We start from the raw sequence: 20,220 nt of genomic DNA, 5'->3' as shown, positions 1-20,220 counted from the left end.
GTGTGTGTGTGTGTGTGTGTGTGTGTGTGTGTGTGTGTGTGTGTGTGTGTGTGTGTGTGTGTTACAGTATCCTGGGGCTCCCCCATATCACACCTGGCTCAGCGTGTCTACCATTCACTTAAGACTTATTTCTCCATGCAGTGACCTGACTTTGATTCATCCTCTGGCCCTTTGCTTCACTTCATCTCCCCGTCTATCTCTCCCCCTTTCCAGTCCATCTTCACTCTTTTGGTCAAGTACAGGCCCACAGAAACAAAAAGAAATCTGAAAAAATAGTCATAAATTTAGATTTTTTGGCTGCATTGCATGACAAGGCCTATATCTTCTTTCCAGTCTGCAGTGAGCCTACTCACTGTCTTGCTGTTTTTTCGGGACTTTTTCTGCTGCAGTAATGTTTCAGAGCGTTCACAGATGGCTGCTGCCTCCATATGAATATTTGATAGCCTTCATATATCTCCCTTGAGGGTAGTAAAATATTAAAACATTTTCTGGTGGCCGTTTTGACTTTTCAGAGGCTCAAAAAGAAAAGGAAAAAAAAAGATGGACTTCCTGATGAGACAGAAATAAATCAGCTCGATGTGGCACTATTATTATGTCTTTAAATGTCCTCTTCATTTTATAATGCATGATGCTGTTTGCTGCTCTGTCTGTAATGTGGAGTCTAGATTTTGATTCCAAGTGTTTGTGTGCACAGTAAACAACATTGATCTGCTTGGGGTTCATTAACTGTGTCCCAGTATGCAACTACTGTGAGAGAGGATGGAGACTGTTCAGTCATGTCTTTCCCCTACCCTTCTGACTTTAATATCCCTCAGTAATGGGCACATTGGTTGAATCTTCTCATACTATCTCATGTCACGTCTCTTTCAGCGGGACGCCAAAGGACAGTACTTGTTTGACCTCATCTGCCACCATCTTAACCTGCTGGAGAAAGACTACTTTGGCATCAGATATGTTGACCCAGACAAGCAGAGAGTAAGTATGAATCTTCTTCACAACCAGGGGTGCACATAAGTGGTCGGCAGGTGCGCATGCGCTGTCAAAATAAAAGACGCGCACCAGATAAGAAGTTGCAACGCGCGTTTGTGTACATAAGATTTTCTGGAGGAGGACAGACATTTGTTTAGAACTCTTAAAGATGTCGAAGAAGCAAGCTCCTTTAAGCAATTGCTTTGATGTTCCTCCGCCTTCAAAGAAATGTCAGAAGGAGCCCGAACCGCAAAAGAAGCGCGTATTCTTGGAAAAGTGTTTGCAGGAGGTGAGCTGGCTTCAAACAAATGATGAACGCACAGAGATGTGGTGCAGAATGTGCCGTGAAAATCGTATGTACGCAAACGCGCGTTGCAACTTCTTATCTGGTGCGCGTTTTTTATTTTGACAGCCCATGCGAATCTGCGGACCACTTATATGCACCCCTGTTCATAACAAACCCACCAAATAGAAAAATAAAACAAAACAAGTTAAAAAAATTTCCCTCTGTCAATAAAACCCAACCTTTTAATATTTACATTTCCCAGCAATAATTATCTCTTGTTAAGTTTCTTACATTATTTGAGGTTTTGTTCACCTTTTAGATCATTTGTGAGCACACGTTAGCTGGGTCCTTGTCCTCAAAAATCCATTTTATGCCTCAAAAAGGTTACACAGCATTGAGATTCATTCGCTACGCTGGATTTAAAGGATAACCATATTCAAATGTAAATCTTAAAAGCGCTGAAGAAAATAATGGGAAGCTGATGCAAGGATAAGAAAGCATTTGGGTCTATTTAAGGATTCTGAACAGATGGGTAGATCTACAGATTAATAATAAAAGCTGGCAAAAAGCCAACCTCTTTGACTGAAGTGAATGTGAATTAAAGGAAAAAATGATACAGTGATAGGTAGATTTGCAGAGCTTGAACTGAGGACTCCTTAATTATTCAACCTTTAACTGTAAATAAGATTACAATATCTTTAAAAGGTCTAAAAAGCTTTGTTCTTTTTACACTCTCAAAGGTCACTTCAGTGTTTTACTTCAGTGGTGATATTTTTACATTTTTCAGCCTCCACCAGTAATCCAACAACCACCCATTTTTGGATGGCGGTTACTTTACAGCCTCTAAATACACAAAGTCATAAGCGAAATATATGCTATTTAATGCTAAGAATGTGCAATCCAATGGGCTCTGAGATAGTGGATGATTCAGAAATAAACCTGGAATAACGATGCTTTGTTGTACAGCATTTCACATCACCATTCCCATCATGTATGACTGCATTTGCTAGTCAGACATGATAAGACTTTCTGCTGGATCTTTGTGTAAATCTTTCAACTCTAGCTCAACACAATGAAAAGATAGGAGATACCTTGAGGGCTATTCAGCATTGCGTTTTACACATGCATTATTTACCAGGTTGATATCTCAAGGAGGCAGATCTTGTAGAGAACAAAAATCTTCAAAAAAAATTGCCCCAGAAAACTAACCGACCTTGCCTCAGCCAATCGCCCTTTCTTTATAGCATCTTTGGCTACCCTGTGTTGACTTCTGTGCCCCATTGTCAAACTGTAATTATCTCACTGATTAAAACCACTAATGAATCTTGATGGTTGGTGCTCAAAATAAACAGAAAAGCAGCACTGTCCTGATTATCTTCTAAATGTCTTTCTTTTCTCTGCATGGTGACTGTATTGGAGGGAGTCTAAACAAACAGAAGGCGAGGCGATGGGAGTAATTCTACTGTGCCTTCCAGCTATAGATTTTAAGTCATCATGCTCAGCTGCTGAGTAATCAGACCCCAGACTGACAGTTTGGCAGATATCGAATCAGTGTTCAAAGTGCAGGTCTTTACTTCTCTTTCTCTTCCCTACAGCACTGGTTGGAGTTTACAAAGTCAATTGCCAAACAAATGAAATGTAAGTATTTAGTTTGAGATCCCTGATGAGTTTGTTGATACTGTTTTTGGTTTATTCATTTTCCAAGATGTCCAGAGTTGATTAGAGTAAAACCCCTGAAAGAAATATATCTCCTGTTTGTAGCCCAGCCTCCATTCACCATGTGTTTGCGTGTCAAGTTTTACCCACCTGACCCCGCTGCCCTGAAAGAGGAAATCACCAGGTAAGACATTAAGATGGCTTAGTCGGCTCCACATGGGAAAAGGTGGGGTTAATTTATATCATATTCTTCTTCTATGGGAGACCTTTTGAAGTTTAAAATATGATAATTTTATGTCTTATACCTGAATTTGCTTAGAGCTAATTTTCATCTGCAGATCACAGCTGAACTTTTTGCACAGTAATCGAGCGAATACAAACAAAATGACACATTGCAGAGGTGCACACAGTAATAAAATATGCCATCAACAAATGATATTTGACTGTAAGGTGTCAGTTTTTACAACTGCCAGCCAGTTCACATCTCTTCACAGTCATGTTTTGCATTTCTACATGACTTAAATGCCTTCATTACAACAAGCAAGTATGCTAATGTCACACTGTCTGCAGCCATTTGTATTGACTACTGGGAAAACTAGAAAAAATAAATAGTTAACAAACGTAAAAAATTAAAATAAAAACCAGATGTGCAAGAAAAAAGGGGGATTTAATGCATACCAAGAAAACTGAGCGACTCATTTTCACTTGCAAATTTCCTTCTATCAGGTCACGAGGATCTGTCACTTGCAATTTCAGAATAGGGTCAAGACGTCTGCCATTACACTGAAATGGGACTGCCAATCATGACGCTCATAGAAAAGAGAGAAAAAACAAAATACAGACACACAATGAAAAAAAAACTGCAGTGTCAGCCTCTTTTTATTTGGAGCTCAGGGCATTAGAAAATACTGAAGGGCAAACTTGAGTTCCTTTTGTTGTGCTTCAAGTTAGCTTACATTATTATTATTATTATTATTATTATTATTATTATTATTATTATTATTATTATATGTGTGTGGAATATTCCTTTTTAACACAACTTAAAGCAGGAAATGTGTATAGATGTCTACCTTTTTGCTTCTTACACTCAACAATCTAAGAAATGCTGACACAGATCAAACTTAAATGGCAGATATAAAATAATAAAAGTCTCCACAGCAAAGAGAGACTTTTATTGAACCAAAAAGGGCTGGGGAAGACATCTTTTTCTTCTGCCCTTACTTATCTCATAAAATCCAATCAGATAATGCCTTTTTATGCTTCTGTAGCTGGCTTTTACAAAATGGAAGAATGAATAATACCACTGCAACTTAAACGAGATTTTTAGGAAATCCTATTTGATTTTAAATAAGGAATCCTTTTCAGTAAATTGTTATTCGCTTAAGGAAAAAAAAACCCTGGAAAGTATAATAGCAATTTTAATGGGAACGTTGAAAATGGGTTTCAACTTGGCCTCTTTATTAATGAGCCAAAATGACCCTATAAATTATCTAAAGTCCAGTATTAAAATGGGCAAGTGGTTATGAAGGGGCAGAAACCCACGCTTTTCAATTTGTAAGAGTACTCCGAGTTCAGCACAGTGGCCTGTGTGCAGAGAGGATTTGAGTGTTTCCTTTTGTGCAAGCCGTGGTGTCATGAAGCTCTGTGCCACTACTGTATGGCGTGCAGCATCTGTGACAGCTGAACAAACTGCTGTGAGGCGTGAGCCGGAGAGCTTCCAAGTGCACAGATCCCTGTAAATCACATCCCTCGACTGGTTGCCATGCAATGAAATTTCTTATTCACAATCCAGCTCATTTTGATAGACCAGCGCGCCAGCAAGGCAGAGCCCCTCCATCCTCATCCATCTGTTCCGACTAGAGGCTTTTACAGACAAATGAATGCATAGCGGATAAGCAAAAATATATCTAAATAATACCAGTTATTTCACAGCAATCCTGCTTTTGTGTATTGTAAAAGAAACTTGGGTACCATGCAAGATTTTGTGAGCAATGAGGTGGCAAAGGCAGTAGAAATTACATAAAAATGAACCTTGTATGAAACTTGCACACATTGAAGACAACAAGTAATAACCTCAGTAATGTAAAATGCTCAATAACCACACTTTTTCCCAGCAATGCTTAATACTTCTATGCTATTTATTGCTTTGCTGCTTGGAGAGAAGCAGAATCACAGCCGTATGAAATGAATTTAGGGTGAGCAAAATGACAGACAGGAATTCTTGGATGTTGTAGAAGAGACCAGAAGATGAAGTTGTACCCAGAGGGTTTGTCCATGAAACTGCAATCATATTTTAAATCAATCTCAATTCCCAAAATGATTATGTATAAGCTCGAAACTCCAGCGACAGACTGGTCCAGACCTGTCCAGGGTGTGCTCTGTCTCACACCCTCTTCAGGCTCTTCATGAACATGTAGAGAAGCTGGGAAAGGCTGAAGCAGCAGAGGATGGATGGATGGATGGATGCTCATGCTCTGTGTGAAATTAGAATAAATTTTCACCTTCTTAAATGCATGACCAGTCCATTTTAGAAGCCTGGACATAAGATGATGACTCATTTTTCTCATAAATTGTGTTATAAGTGCATTAAAAAATGGGCTACAAAAAGGCCCGAGTATTCTAACAAGGTTTCAAAAGTTACATTTATGTATTTTACATTTTACTGTGGTTGTGGTCTACAAGGTTGCTTATTCGTAGTAAACACAGACATACAATCTCAAGTCGCCTTAAAACACTCGTGTCATAATCTGTCATCATGTCTTTCGCTCTAAACACTTTATAGAAGTCAGCCTCAGCTCTTATTTGGTACTCTCAGAATTTCATCTTCTAACAGTGACTTGCCATATACTATATACGCAGCCTCAAAAGGCACTTTAATTTTAAATTGTAAACATCTAGACGTCCTATGAGTAATGACCCAAATCAGTTTCTCTGTGTTCCACTCCACAGATATCTTGTCTTCCTGCAGGTTAAGAGGGATCTCTACCACGGCCGCCTCCTGTGCAAGACATCAGATGCAGCTTTGCTGGCTGCCTATATATTACAAGGTATGACAAACAACCTTTTTTGAGACGAGTTTGTTTAATCATACTGTAAACATATATTTCACTGTGTGGTTGTGTGCAAACGTGTGAGCAGAGTGTGTTTAAAAGCTGAAGACTCATAGGGTTCATACTGTTGTTTGCAAAGGGAATCGGAGTTTGTTGTTTTTATGCTGAACTGAAATTTTTTTTTTAAATAACAGTATGAAAAGCAACTTAGATAAACTCAATGTAAAAAAAAAAAATCATCAGTTTAATTTAAGATGTTTACATGCTTTGAAACCAAATCTGAGAGTTCTGACAAAAAGACTTCCTGGTTCCTCTGGGTGTTAGACTCATCAACATGCAGAGGGGTGAGGTGCATTAAGAAACAGTTTCCCTGTCACACACACTACCAAACATCTCTGCTGCCAGGATTCTGTCTCTCAGACATTCCCTGAATCTAAATGTCCTCTGTGTCTCTTTATGTTCCTACAGTAAATAATACAAACCGCAGTGTGCCTTAGAACGCAGGCATTAACAAAATTGTGCATTTTCACACTAAAATAATGTAGACGAATAAACAGAATAACAAGCCAGAAAAGAAATGTAATTTTTTTGGGTGAACTGTGTCTTTTAATTATTTAGCAATAATCACTTGAGAGGGAGAATAACAGTTTGAATAAGAAACAGCAGCCTTGAGTGGCTGCAATACAAATGTGGTTTCAACCACACCAGTCTTTAGAAATATTGTATTTTTATACACCAGATAAAGAGAGTTCATCTGTGGGGGCTTAAAAACATTGCATATATATAATATACACTTAATGCAATGTATACAGTTTATTTGTGAGTTGGAAAACATCTCAGCAGTTACGACAATCACAACTCTGATACTATCACATGGGCAAAAAACGTCCCCAATCTTTTGCAGCTGGCACTGTAATTAAGTTAGCTGTCATTAGCCTGGTTATCATAGCACCTATTTTTATGGTGGATCTACTTTTCTTAACCTAACCAAACCAAACACAACAACAGCTCAGATGAAACTGAGAAACTTTGCAGATTTACATGCTTTTTAAATATTTTTTCAGTCACATTGTCTTTTATGCTCTTTTTATTAAGTCTGTCTTCTTTTATCGGTGGGGGTGGGATGGCTCTGTGAAGGCTGTGAAGCCAGGAATGAGAGCTATTCCACCAGGATTTTCCACCACTGAGTCACACTTTTCACCATCTGAGGTGACATGTAATCGCCAATAGGGACACCATTTCTCTGAAAGGACCTATATTGGCCAGAGTCCCCCTTTACAGTATAGAAGAGTCATATTCTCCAAGACTTGAAAGAAGTAACCAAGAGGAAGAGCAAAGTATTCTCATCTCAAATCACTCGTTTTACAGTGTGCTTAAATTTTGTTATTGCCCAATTATGCTAAATAATTACTACCTATGTTAATTTGAAGTAAATTACCATAGCTGTCTCGTGCTGCACATCAATCCTTTAGACACAAGTAACACATTTGAAGGTTTCAACTCTGATAAATTCCACTAAACTGATGTTTACATATTACATTGTGTTGATCTTTGCTTGAATGTCAAAGTTTTGATTCAGAATAAAGATTCGTGTATTCGTGAGCAGATGTTTTAACCTTGAAAAGTTATAATCTAAGTTTAATCTTTTTACTACTATTAGTTTAAAGAAATGTCTTTCAGTATCATGCACCCCAGCACAAACTCTTTTCTGTCAAGGCCAACCACATAAATGAGAAAGTCAAACATTGTCACTGATAGCTGAACACAACATAAACTGAAATAATTCTGAGTAAAAGGAAAGACCTTTTAATGTCAAAATTGGCAAAGTGAAAATATTTTTCACTGTTTTCTATGTGACATTTTCATGCTCAAAGATATGCTGGGCAGCAGGACGGAGATAATATTCTCTTAATACTGAGAACACACTGTCTCTCTGTGCATGATTATTCATCTTGTACAATTTATCTTTAAACTGAGCTAATAAGAACAACCCCTGTATGATGAACATAATTTAGTCCAGTTGTTTGTTTGAAAGTTCAAGCAATAGCATTTAGCTACGATTTCTTTATCTCATAGTTGGTTGAAGGGTCTTACATCACAAAAAAGTGACTCATGGGCCAGCTGGTAGCACATACACCATCTAATTTATTACCTCAGCAGTCCCAGTTCCAACTCTGGCCTTTTGCTGTATGTCATCGTTTCACACTTAGCTTTACCTATCAATTAAAGGCAAGGCAAAAAGCCAAACATAAAATCGTTTAAAAAAGTCCTCCTTTTCTTTTATTTCTTTCTTTTTAATTTTCCAGCTGAAATTGGTGACTATGACCCTGGGAAACATCCAGAGGGCTACAGCTCCAAGTTTCAGTTCTTCCCGAAGCACTCAGAGAAGTTGGAGCGGCGGATTGCTGAGATCCACAAAACTGAGCTGATGTAAGGTGGCATCTGTCCAGATCCCTGCATACCTGTGTAGTCTCCTTCAGTTTTATCAGAGGCAAGGTGCAGGCATCACAAGAGCATAGCTGACTTGGAGCACCTATGCAATCAACTATTCTATATAATATATAGCTTCTTATTTAACTTACATGAGTGCGGATGCTTTTAGATCAACATACGGCAACATTGGAATTCTCATTTAGGATATTAAGACAAGATAGGCAAGCATAATTTCTTATATATTGTAAAAAGTTCTGAACTTTTAATTATGTAGCCGGTATTGTGAATTAAAAGCAGTGATGTAGAGGTACCTAGATGTTTTTTCTGTCATGCGGTACAAAACCTTTAAAGAATGTTTAAAAAAACATGAATACATTTTTTTTTACTGTGCTGGTAATTTGTTTTAAGATTTTGGAAAAATTGTATTTCTTCTGTGGATTTAGACTGATTGGATAATTTAAGACCAGCTCAGTGATGTTGAGACTAGGAGTACATTGTACAATGTTCTGTACAATGTTGGAAGATGAACCTTGCAGATAGTATTCCTGGGCAAAAGAGGATTTAATCAAATAAACAGCTCCACAGTAACTTATACTTGCTGTATATACAATGTACAAAACCCAGGAGGACGCTGGCACTGGGTATAGATTCAATCCTATACTGCCCTCTGTTGCTCATTTTCTTCCCATAATTAAGTACATTCCCTGGAGTTAAGTGTCAAAGGTTGTCCCTAAAACATTTTGCATAAGAATAACAGTGTAATTTGCTATGATACAAGAAACTTGAGTGTGGCAAAGGGATAATGACGTTAATTCAGTTTATTTCAGACTGCCTGAGCAAAAACAAAGAGCTACAGTATGTTCTCCAGCCGAGCTAATGTGACTCATACACTAGTTTCATCAAGGATTATTAATAGAAGAAAATGTAGACAGCAGATTGATTTATAATCCTTTCATTCCTGTGGTCAGTACAACAGCTGTTAGAACATTCTAGTCACTGCCTTAAAGTTTGACCTGCAGGGTTAAAAACTGAAGTAAGCTTTTGTTTGATTCTTTACACACAGTGAACAGATTTAATTATGTATCCTTGATCTGCACAGTTTACACCCTGGTAGCTATAGACATTTAAAAGAGTAAGTAGATGGTTAGAGACTTTTTCTTTAGGAAAATTAAAGCATCCAAACCTTTCTGATGCTACACATTATCAAGTTTGATAATGATAATCTTCACATAAGTCTGTCTCCATGAATTAAGAGTTGTGACAGAACCCAGTATGTTGACTTTATTTATTTAACTTTTTTCTCAGAGGTCAGACTCCTGAAACATCAGAGCTCAACTTTCTTCAGAAGGCTCAGATGTTGGAGACCTATGGGGTCGACCCACATCCATGCAAGGTTATCATTAAGATTTACAGTAAAGTGAACCCTAACATGAATGACTGAATGTCATTGTGATTTAAAATGTTAACTCAAATCCATGTTTTTACAAAAAACATGGATGTGCTGTCAGGATGTGTCTGGGAACCCGGCTTTTTTGGCTTTCACCCCTTTTGGATTCACTGTGCTGCAAGGAAACAGGAGGGTTCACTTCCTCAAATGGTGAGTAGAGATGAAGAGTTGAAACTTCACTTGATAATCATATTCATATCAAAGGTCTGTACTAGCAAGACAGTGACTTTATTTTAAATAAAATCTCCCCATCAGTTGCAGAAAAAGCTCACATAGGAATTAAGCATCAAAAGACTTTAACATTTAAACTTGTTTTAAACTTTTATGCCCATGAATATATCAGCTACATTCCACTTCAAAATGACCTCAGTGCTTTAAATAAAGAAAAGAACAAATAAAATCCTAAACTTAATGCAATTTCACGCATTGTTGGAAAAAAACACACAAAGTACAGTACAATTTTTAAAATATTGTGAAATGTGATGCAAGAGAGTCCAAAGGAAAAAAGTAACCAGTGATCCATACAAGAAGATAACAGTAACCTTTGTAAGACCGCAGAGAAAGCTTCGAGGTTTTCACAGCATCTGACTTGTTTTGTTGTTTCCAAATCAGCATTTGAGCTCTTGCAGCTCTTGCACAGAAATGAATCACTGTTAGCCCTGTTAATTTACCTACAGCTCTTAATATTTTACAGCCTTTTTTGGTTTATGTCTCTCCTTTCTTTTGCTCACTTTCTCCCCTATTCTTTCTGGTCTGATTTCTTTGTTACTCTGTTTGGTTTGTCTTCTTTATTTTAACCTCAGGGAGGAGGTGACCAAACTTAAGTTTGAAGCAAAGACGTTCCATATATATGCAAATCAGAAGGAGGTATGTGTATTCATTATTAAAACTGCCTATTCTAGCCTGTGGAGCTCAGGAAGTTAAATGAGTGCGTCCGTGTTTTATGCATGGAGACTCTGCCACTGGGGAGCCACTGTACTATATTCTTAATGCGGAAATAAACGAGGAAGGATTTGACAAAAATGTGTGCTACCCATAGGTTTTAGCAGACAAAAGAGTAAAATAAAGACATTGTGTTAGAGGCGGTTGATGTTTAGATCAGAAGGATTATTTCTTTTGGGTTTTCTTTGGCTGATTGGTTACAGTGCCCTTTAAATATATCTGTATAGACACCTTCTCATATTCTAAAACTCAATGTAGGCTTTGGTTTGAATGAGAATGTAAAGCCTTTAGATGAAAAAGAATGTTGCTTTCATCACAAATATGAGTTAATATAGTGGACTGGTTACAGGATAAGAAGATCATACTGACTTACTTTGCACCTACACCAGAGGCCTGCAAGCATCTTTGGAAGTGTGGGGTGGAGAATCAGGCCTTCTACAAGTGAGTAAAATTACATACAAAAACTGAATAGGTATCTTTTCATTTAAGCTAATGACTGTATTTATGGTTTTTCACTCACAGGCTGGAGAAGTCTAGCCAAGTCCGCACTGTGTCCAGTAGTAACCTCTTCTTCAAGGGTAGTCGCTTTAGATACAGGTATTAACAGAACAATATGTTTATTGCAAAGCATGATATGGGAATATTAAGTACAATTGGGAGTTTTCAGTGCTTGCCGTAGTGGTCACGTTTATCTGTTTTTTAGCGGAAAGGTTGCAAAAGAAGTAATGGAACAAAGTGCTAAAATTAAGAGAGACCCCCCGGAGATCCACAGGTAACAATCATAACAATCATGCATTGATTAAATTATGTAACAAATTGCTTAAGCTCTGAATGCACTGTCAAATGTGTTTGTTTGGGGCTTTATGCATACATGTGTTTTCTCACAGGGCTGGTATGGTGCCTAGTAGGAGCTGTCCATCCATCACTCATGGCCCTCGTCTAACGAGTGTGCCAAGGACCCGACGAAGAGCTGTGCACATTTCCATTATGGAAGGTAAACCGCACAAACACAAGAGCAAAGTGTAGCTGAAGCTCTCACTGTGTTGGTGGAAGTCATGGGAGTCAGTCCTCAAACTGCCAAACAATATATGTATTTGCAAGTGTGCAAAAAGAGGGCTGTTTAACCAATAATTTTACCTAGTATATGCTCATACTATAGCATTGTTTGGTTAGTGATGTTAGTCCATTAGTGGATGGTTACTATTAACGTGCTGACATCATAATATATCATTTTTGTGGATATAAATTATTTGCTATTGTTACTTTATGAAATACAAGTGCTATTATTGGGCTTTATAAGTGCACAAATACTGCACATGGATCATTTTAGACTGTTGGTTGCTAGGTAACATGATGGCGTCACAATATCTATAGGTAAGTGATGGCTGTGATGGTAGAGCGGGTTTTCCACAAACTGGAAGGTCCACTGTTGTTATCCCCGGCTCCTCCATACTGAACCCTGAGGAATCCATTTGAGTGTGAGAGTGCTTGTGAAAGTTAGATAAAACACTAAGACATAGATAAAGGCACTGTATGAATGTTCATGTGACTGGGTAAACGAGACTTCTAGTAGAAGGTGACATGATTGCTCACACTGAAGAGAAAGGCGCTATAAAAGTATTCTTCTTCTGGCTGCTCACTTTAGAGGGCATCTGCCTCTATTTCACCCTATCCACAGGTCACACCAGCCCTCTGCACGTCCTCCCTGACTATATCCATGAATCTTTTCTGTGGTGTTCCTCTTCTCCTGCCAGACAGCTCCATTTCCAACACCCTTTGTCCAATATATCCACTAGATCTCCTCTCTTAAACAAAGTACCTGCACATCCAAACCATCTCAGCCTTGCCTAACTTTGAATTGAAGCCGCTTGATCTGAGCTGTCCCTCTGGTATACTCATTTCTAATCTTGTCCATTCTCTTTGTTCCCAACAAAGAAACTTCAGTTCTGCTACGTCCAGCTCTGCCTCCTGTCTTTTTTGTTAGTGCTACCATCTGCAAACCACACATCATAGCAGATATCAGTACCATCTTGTAAGCCTTCCCATTCACTTTTGCTGCTATCCTTCACACAAGTCACCCCCTGACACTCTTCTCCACCCACTCCACCATACCTGCATTCTCTTCTTCACTTGTCTTGTGCACTGTCTGTTGCTTTAGATGGTTAATCCGAGGTGCACTATAAATCTATCCCATAAGAACCATCAGAGTTCTAAGAGGAACCTGTGTGCCATATTTGGTTGCTCAAATCCTGATAATACAGGAGGTATTAAATATGTTGCTATAGCTCAGATAGTTTTAGTTCATTTCTTTTCCTTTAGTTTACTAATATAAACACTTTATCCACTGTGCTTTTTTTCTTGTTTAAACATATAAAGTCTTCCCAGTTAGGCCAGGTCTTACTGTAGCTACCTAAACTTCTTAGCTAAATTGCTGATTTCCATTAAATCTTGGGCCCTGGTGTTGAGGCATTACACTTACCTCAAAATATAGATTTTTATTATCTTTTAAAAAATAATTTTATTGGTTAATTTAGAGATATCACAGTCTGTCTTATAGTGTGCCCTGGGGGACCGGTCCCCCAGGGCACACAAGAAATCACTGTCTTAATCCTGTGATTTGATCTGGGTTGCACAGCAATGGCACAGCATTTTTTTTAGATTCCTTATAACACTATTAGACATGGTTGTGAATACCTGCATGGAGAAAGAGCGCAATCTAAGTGCTTTTCCATGTTAACAGCCTACCTACTTGCAAATGTCAGTCGCTTTCTCTGTATTTTTGTGAGATCTCACTCTTTCTCTAATGGGTGTGCTTTACTGAAAAGTGCACACACTGCAGTGCCCATCAGCAACTGGCCTCAGGTATTATTTTGACATGAGAAAGTCATCCTGTCAGTTTATAAAGGGCACTTACCATCCTGCCTTTCCTCCAACAGGCTATTAACCTTTTGCCAATGCTGCCACTGAGAGTAAGTTTACTCTTTGCCGATCGGCCTCAGTCACACTAATAAACTTACAACATAGCCTGTCTGCAAAAAAGAAAAGCAAATAGAAAAAATGTATTTTATCAAACCAGCCTTAGTTCTTGTCCTGGACTCTGACATTGCACCCCAGTGTATCAGCAGGGAAGCAACCCCCCTGTGTTTTGTCGTGTTGCTATATTTGTACTGGTATTTCAACTGGCAATGATATCTCAGCCTGAAAAAAGCTCCTGCTGTCAGTGACCATGCTGTGTGTGTCACAGCCGACAGCAGGAGGGGAGGTCGAGGTGAACTGTGGCACAAGGGGACCACATTCCTGGGCCTTGTCTTTCACTCTGACTGTCTTTCTATTTATCTACCGCTGTCAGCCCGCCTAACAGCATGTGGGCGCTTACTGCATAGAAGGGAGTAGTGCTGCTTAGCTAGACCAGTCTCAGTTGGAGACAAAGACAGGCAGCAGACAGGCAGAATACAAAGAGGCCGTTTTAAGATTTAGAAAGCGAAAGGATAGCAGTTGAAAACGTGTAGAAACTCAATTAGAAATAGTGCTTTTGCTGTTGTGTAATCATGGTGAAGTGTTTGATCCGCATCAAGACCAAGGTGAATGTTCATCTGCGTATGATCAACCATTGTTATCGGGATGTGAAGGTGCGTGTGCTGTCTTTGGGACCCAGGCTTTTGGGCAAGGCTCTGGGAGTCCTTCCCCTTTTCCCCGCTCTACCGGGGGGATCTTCAAACTCAGGCTCTGGACCTGGGTTAAGACAGGAGTCCAGGGCTCCTTCCAGGCTAGCTGTTCCACTCCAGTTACATGGCTGCAGCCCAGCAGGCAATCGTGCAGGTAAAAATCAGGCTGGTTTTGTTGGATTGTGATATTTTGTGATAGATTTCCTGATTTTTAAAAGTGATTTTTTTGTGGTTATATTTCAAAACATTACAGCATTAAGTGACTGTGTAAGATATTGCTAAAATCTAATGTGATAGATAGAAAGTTTGCACTGTGATGAACCTCCAAAAAGCAGCTGTGAGAATATGAGAACTGAGTAAGTTCCTAGAAGACATCGGTTTTATGTTGCATGCTTGCTTTGGGGTTACAGTTGTCATTTGTATTTCCTTGGACATAGATTACATGATGTGAAGGCTAATTTTCTTCTGCATAAGTTGTGAAAAGCTAGCCATTAAAAAGAAATCCAGCTTCCCTTATGACTATATTAGCATAAGAGATGTCAGCACAGTGTTAAAGAAAGCACAAATGTACCAGAATATTCTGGCAGCTCAGCAAGCCAAGCTCCAGAGGCTTGTGGAAACTTTGCTTCAGAACTAATTAATAAGGAACAAATGAACGTAATTTCCCTTTAGACCTCCTCTTTTATGTGCTATAAGGGACAGGTTCTTTATATCCACTTTTATATCTATAACTTTCAGACATAATAAGCATGTCTTTTCCAGGCATCTACTAGTTATGTGGATATTCATGAGCAACTATTAATTGCTGCATACCTATAAAAACTGTCTATCCAATGCAATGGCACCTACATGTGTAAAGCTGTTATTTCCAATATTACCAGATCAGCCTGCAAAAACAACATGATGGATAGTCTGTAAGTCAGTCCTCGATTCTAGGTATTTTAATACCGCCTGCTTTCAGAAGACAAAAACAATACAAAATGATGACTTAACAATCAAGTAGGTTTGCAATCTACAGTCTATTTTATGGGGTAGTGGTTCACACATGAAAGATCCATAGTTCAAGACCAGAGGGAGACACAAATCCTACTGTACTCTTAAGTGCTGTTTTCCAGGTTGGATAAATAGGAGGATTGCATCTGGAACGGTGTCTCGCACAAAATCTGCGCCAAATAATACATGTGGATCCATCTACATCCACGCATTGGGGACAGACAACCTCTCTATGTTTAAGATTAGGGTCTTCTCTGTATTAATGAGAGTGTTTAGTGCTTTTTAGATGAAAGTTCGTTATTGTCCTGGATCCCACATCTAAGACAAAATCCCTTTTTTAAGTGGTGCAAGGAGCACCAAACTTCCTTCCGGTTATTGAATCTTATGAACTCCTGTCTTTCCCTGCTGTTTGTGTCAGGTTTGGAGTCCCTTCGAGACAGTGCTCACTCCACACCGGTGCGCTCAGTTTCGCATGGCGACTCCTTCATGCCTTCAAGGAGCCAGACGGTAGATGGCAGTGAGGCAAGCACGTCAGCAGTCATCTCAGATGAGAACTACAGCCCCTCTGACAGCGTGCTGCCTACACCCGTGGCAGAACATGGAATGGAGATGCCTTTGGCTCGTCACCTCAATGGTGCCCCCTGCAGCATTGATGAGGAGGAGTCAGAGGCAGGGACATCGAAAGAGGGGCAGGCCACAGAATTTGGGCACAGCAGGAGAGAACAACGTATGGTCAAGAGGAGGCCCGCAACATCTAGCGAGGTAGAGGAGCTCAACAAGTTTATCCTGAGCGTGTTGCGTCTCTTCCTGGTTACCATTGGACTTCTGTTCGCCCTGCTGCTGCTTCTCATCATGCTGACAGAGTCGGACCTGGACATTGCCTTCTTAAGAGACATCCGCAAGACACCTGAATTCCAGCAGTTCCACTTTGAATACTTCTGCCCTCTGCGGCGCTGGTTCGCCTGTAAGTTACGATGGATGGGAGGTTTCCTTGTTAGTGAGGCAAAGTGAAAACAGACCAAATGACTCAACAAAGGCCTGCGGTCATGGAAATTGGATACAGATAACAGACAGGTCAGAAGAGAAGGCAAGAGGAGAGAAATGGATGGCTCTGTTCCTGATTTCAACTAAGCTTCTCCCAGGAATAATCCTGTCACAAGCCACGTACTGTCCCCTGAAGAGCCTTGTTTATTACGTTTGACCATCACTACGAGGAAAGGAAATGTTACTTTAGAAATTCAGGTCATCAAGGTATTTTATTTTTTCACAAAATCACAGGAGCTGGGTTTAATTTGAACACTGTATCAAGTATGCCTGAGTTCTCTTCTTCAACCACAGATAATAGTTGCCTTTATTTTTTTATTAATTTATATGTTGTATCATCACTGTAATACAAAACGATCTGAGGTGTTGGGGTGCAACTGAGAGTTTAAGACATTTAAAAGATTTAAAAATGGAGGGCAGACTATATCATCAGTTTTTTTATATCAAATCAACAATATTCATGGTGATTAAATGTTATTATGGCTGCTGTTTTCAGGTGGTGGGCTTAGAGAAAGCGTGAAATTGACGAATAAGCATTACTGAATGTAGATGAGTCCTGAGTCAAACGTGTTTGCAAATATTATAGTTTTATACGATTCTTAGGCAGATGCAAATAGACGTTACACATTTCTCCAGATGTACTTTACAATCCCAGATCTGAAACATTCAATTTAAAAACACTGCTAAACGACTAGTTGTAGTAGCTTTGTGACACGGGTGTGTGATGGTGCTGCCCTGACAGAAGACTTTATTAGCGGCCAAACATCTGCTGACAGTTTTTGTCCAGACACTAGGGAACTGTTAAAGTTTCATCATCCAATGACTAGAAATTAAGCCTTTTTAAGGATATAAATAAGTAATGGAGTTTATAGGTTTACTGTTTAAGAAATAGCAGCCAAATAACTCTAATAACTACAATGAACTTCTGTGCGTGAGGAACAGTTGTCACTTTGCTGTAGTTACTTTTACAGTAGTTATAAAGGTGATGGGACTATGTGAGCTAGCGCTATAATGGTAGTCAAGTGTCTGGTCAGTTCTTTGACTACTGCAATCTGTAGGAGTAGTTCATCTTGATGTGCAATACTGTTAATATAAAAAAGCAGATCCTTTCTATCAAGGGAAATTTGACTTTGTTTTACCTTTGTAAAGTGCAAATATTAGTGCAATTTTCCAACAGTAAATAGTTAAGAGTTTGTTTTTAGTTGAAGACCCATGTTGAGTGACTGTCATTCACCTTTGTTTAGCTCTGCTGTGTTAAAAAAAAGTTATGCATTTATGTGTAATGGCTGAATATATTTAAATCATTTTTGTACCATCTTGTTAACGCACTGACAGTTCCTCACAGTGACTTTTAATGTACTTGAAGCTGTTTTTCGTTTGTTTTTGTTGCAGTGGATCTATGGTTTTCAGCCCTGCACTCACAAATGAGCCTAAGATAAGTCATGTTTACGTCGTTCTGCAACCTTCATCAACACCAACCAAAGAAACCGCTGTTGTCCCATACTTCTGTCAGTTTGTGTCAACAGATGGCAAAATAGTCTGCTGTCCTTCTCCGGCCTTATTTCTTGTATTTCACAGGTTAGCCTACAGTGTGTCTTTACAGCCCAGAGCAACAGAATCAATTCAAACTATGAGGTCAGTTTTCACTCTAAAAGTATTTGCCCTTTCAACAAGCCTACAAGTGCTTAGGATGCTGTGTGTATACAAGGAGCAATCAAAAGATTTTGTGGCTCTGCCCATAAAAAAGCAAAAAATCATACCTGATATTAGCTTGGCTTAGGTCACATGTTGCACACTTCTGAACGTCTTTCAGTGCTGTTGACATTTTGAGAATGCTACCTGGAAGTGGTGTCTGACCACTTGCACTTACCTGTGGGCAATGTCATCATGGACCTCAAACTCACGCAGAGAGCTAAGATGAACTTTCTGTTTTCACCCAACCATCATGTTGACTTTCATCACTGGAGATGAGAATCGCAACTCAAAGACCAAACAGTCAACAGTGTTCAAACCTGCAGGCGCCACAACAGTTCAGGAGCTGACCGGTCTATTTTTCATGAAGTTGCACACTGAATAATTCCCCCAGGGTCGACACCGGGTTGTCCCTTAATGCCCTGAAGCTTTAAAGGAAGCACATTTGAAGCAAACCACCTCAGCTGTGGCAACAGCCAGAGATCCATGCATGCCTTCCCAATTTTGTCTCCCTGAAAAGTTCATAGATTCTAAAAATGAAATTCAATCAATCCCTGCGAAGGGTTTTATTGCCCCTAATAAAATATTTCTGTGGAGCTGCAAAACATATTCAGACCTTATGATGAACATGACACAGCCTGTTAGCTATGGATTATCAACATTAATAACTGATACCACATGCTTGGGGATTTATATGAATATAAATATATCAAATAAACCTTGTATTTTTAACATTAATACCATGTTTTTATTGTATTAAAACGTTTAGAAATTTGTTAACAAGAAATAAAAATTTAAAAAAACTACTTCCATGTAAAAGCATAGAGTCCAACCTCTGTTTGGGCAAATTATTCAAACTGAAAAAAGTCTATTTTAATTATTAGTTTGAATTTGAATTATTATTTTGATAATTGGCAATGAAAGAAAACAAACCCTAAAAACAGCCATTGCTCATTTTCATTTCAAAGTATTATTTGTCACAACCACACGCAGCTCCGCAGCTGCAAGCTGGAGTCCCGTAGAAGATAAAATGCACAATCACAAATGTGCAATTGATAAATTAATGCTTTAAAGCAGAGATGTCAAATTTACATTGTGGGTCACATTGAAGCCTATGCTTATTTTAAGCAGACCAGTGAAACTCCCCTTTCTGTCAGTGTAAAGAAGTTTACCTTAACCCTTAATCCCTGCGATATCTCAATATCAGAAGAAAGTGAAATTTCAACAATGTGTTTCAGTTTTTCCTGCATGATAAAGAAATGCTGCTGTAAGAAATGAAAGAAATCTGTCAATATCTTTGGACTTAAATTGTAAGAAATAAATGCATGAAGTTACATCTCACCGCCCAAACTTAATGTAATTATCAAACAAAGTGACCTAATTTCTATCAGGTATGGTTTATACACTGTTTTGTTTTGTTTTTTGGCAGAGTTGCAGAATTTTTGGATCGCACCTGGTATGGTACAACATGCTGAATAGACATATGTCATACAAAAAAAAAAAAAAAAATTAAGCATGAATTATGTATGCAAAAAAGGATTTCAGTTTTGCAGGTTCCTGTAGGTGATTTAGAAAGTTGATGTGTTCAAATCTTATTCAAAGTTAACACAAGAATGATTGCTTTGAGAGTTGCTGTAGTGTTCAATGTGGAGCTTTAAATGCTGGTTTTATTTTTGTACCCAGAGTGAAAAAAACAGAAGTATTAGCACCAGTGTTTTCCCCTTTTACCACAAAGTTTAGAGAACAACATAAGCATCTAATGAAATATTTATATTTTAATTTAAAAAAACAAAAACACAAAAATAGATTTTGGGGTTGTTTTCAGACTTGACTTATTTAACCTCCTAGGACCCAGCGTCCACGTATGTGGACATCACATTTTGGGTTGTGTAGACAAAATACAAAATTTTCCTCTACAAGGCTCTGATATCAACATACGAGGACACGATACTGCCACTGTTCTAGCGAAATTTAAAGTGAATGTCCTAATATGTGGACCTCATTTTTCTCAGAAACAAAAATGAGGTAAAAAAAAAAAAAAAA

The 20,220-nt window shown here is 38.7% G+C and overlaps 1 protein-coding gene across 4 annotated transcripts in view; it reads left to right on the top strand.

Annotated features, from left to right (window-relative positions):
- LOC102294880 (FERM domain-containing protein 5) overlaps positions 1-20,220 on the top strand; it is an 84,027-nt gene that overhangs the window by 62,817 nt on the left and 990 nt on the right. For 2 of the 4 annotated variants that reach the window (XM_042225885.1, XM_005934536.3), the window contains exons 2-14: positions 871-975; positions 2,851-2,893; positions 3,017-3,095; positions 5,861-5,958; positions 8,268-8,391; positions 9,700-9,787; positions 9,903-9,991; positions 10,645-10,708; positions 11,133-11,224; positions 11,306-11,380; positions 11,487-11,555; positions 11,671-11,777; positions 15,860-20,216. In XM_042225885.1, coding sequence (XP_042081819.1) covers positions 2,887-2,893; positions 3,017-3,095; positions 5,861-5,958; positions 8,268-8,391; positions 9,700-9,787; positions 9,903-9,991; positions 10,645-10,708; positions 11,133-11,224; positions 11,306-11,380; positions 11,487-11,555; positions 11,671-11,777; positions 15,860-16,452 — 1,485 coding nt within the window. In that variant the 5' untranslated portion in view covers positions 871-975; positions 2,851-2,886 and the 3' untranslated portion in view covers positions 16,453-20,216. Of the gene's footprint in view, positions 1-870; positions 976-2,850; positions 2,894-3,016; positions 3,096-5,860; positions 5,959-8,267; positions 8,392-9,699; positions 9,788-9,902; positions 9,992-10,644; positions 10,709-11,132; positions 11,225-11,305; positions 11,381-11,486; positions 11,556-11,670; positions 11,778-15,859; positions 20,217-20,220 lie in introns of those variants that run through there. The other 2 variants (XR_006054992.1, XR_001336754.2) reach the window with 2 other exon arrangements.

Source organism: Haplochromis burtoni, unplaced genomic scaffold (assembly GCF_018398535.1).
Source record: "Haplochromis burtoni strain Fernald_Lab_line unplaced genomic scaffold, NCSU_Asbu1 Contig_187, whole genome shotgun sequence".
Taxonomy (NCBI): domain Eukaryota; kingdom Metazoa; phylum Chordata; class Actinopteri; order Cichliformes; family Cichlidae; genus Haplochromis; species Haplochromis burtoni.
Note: the sequence above shows the minus strand (reverse complement) of the source record. Positions and strands in the feature narration are given on the sequence as shown.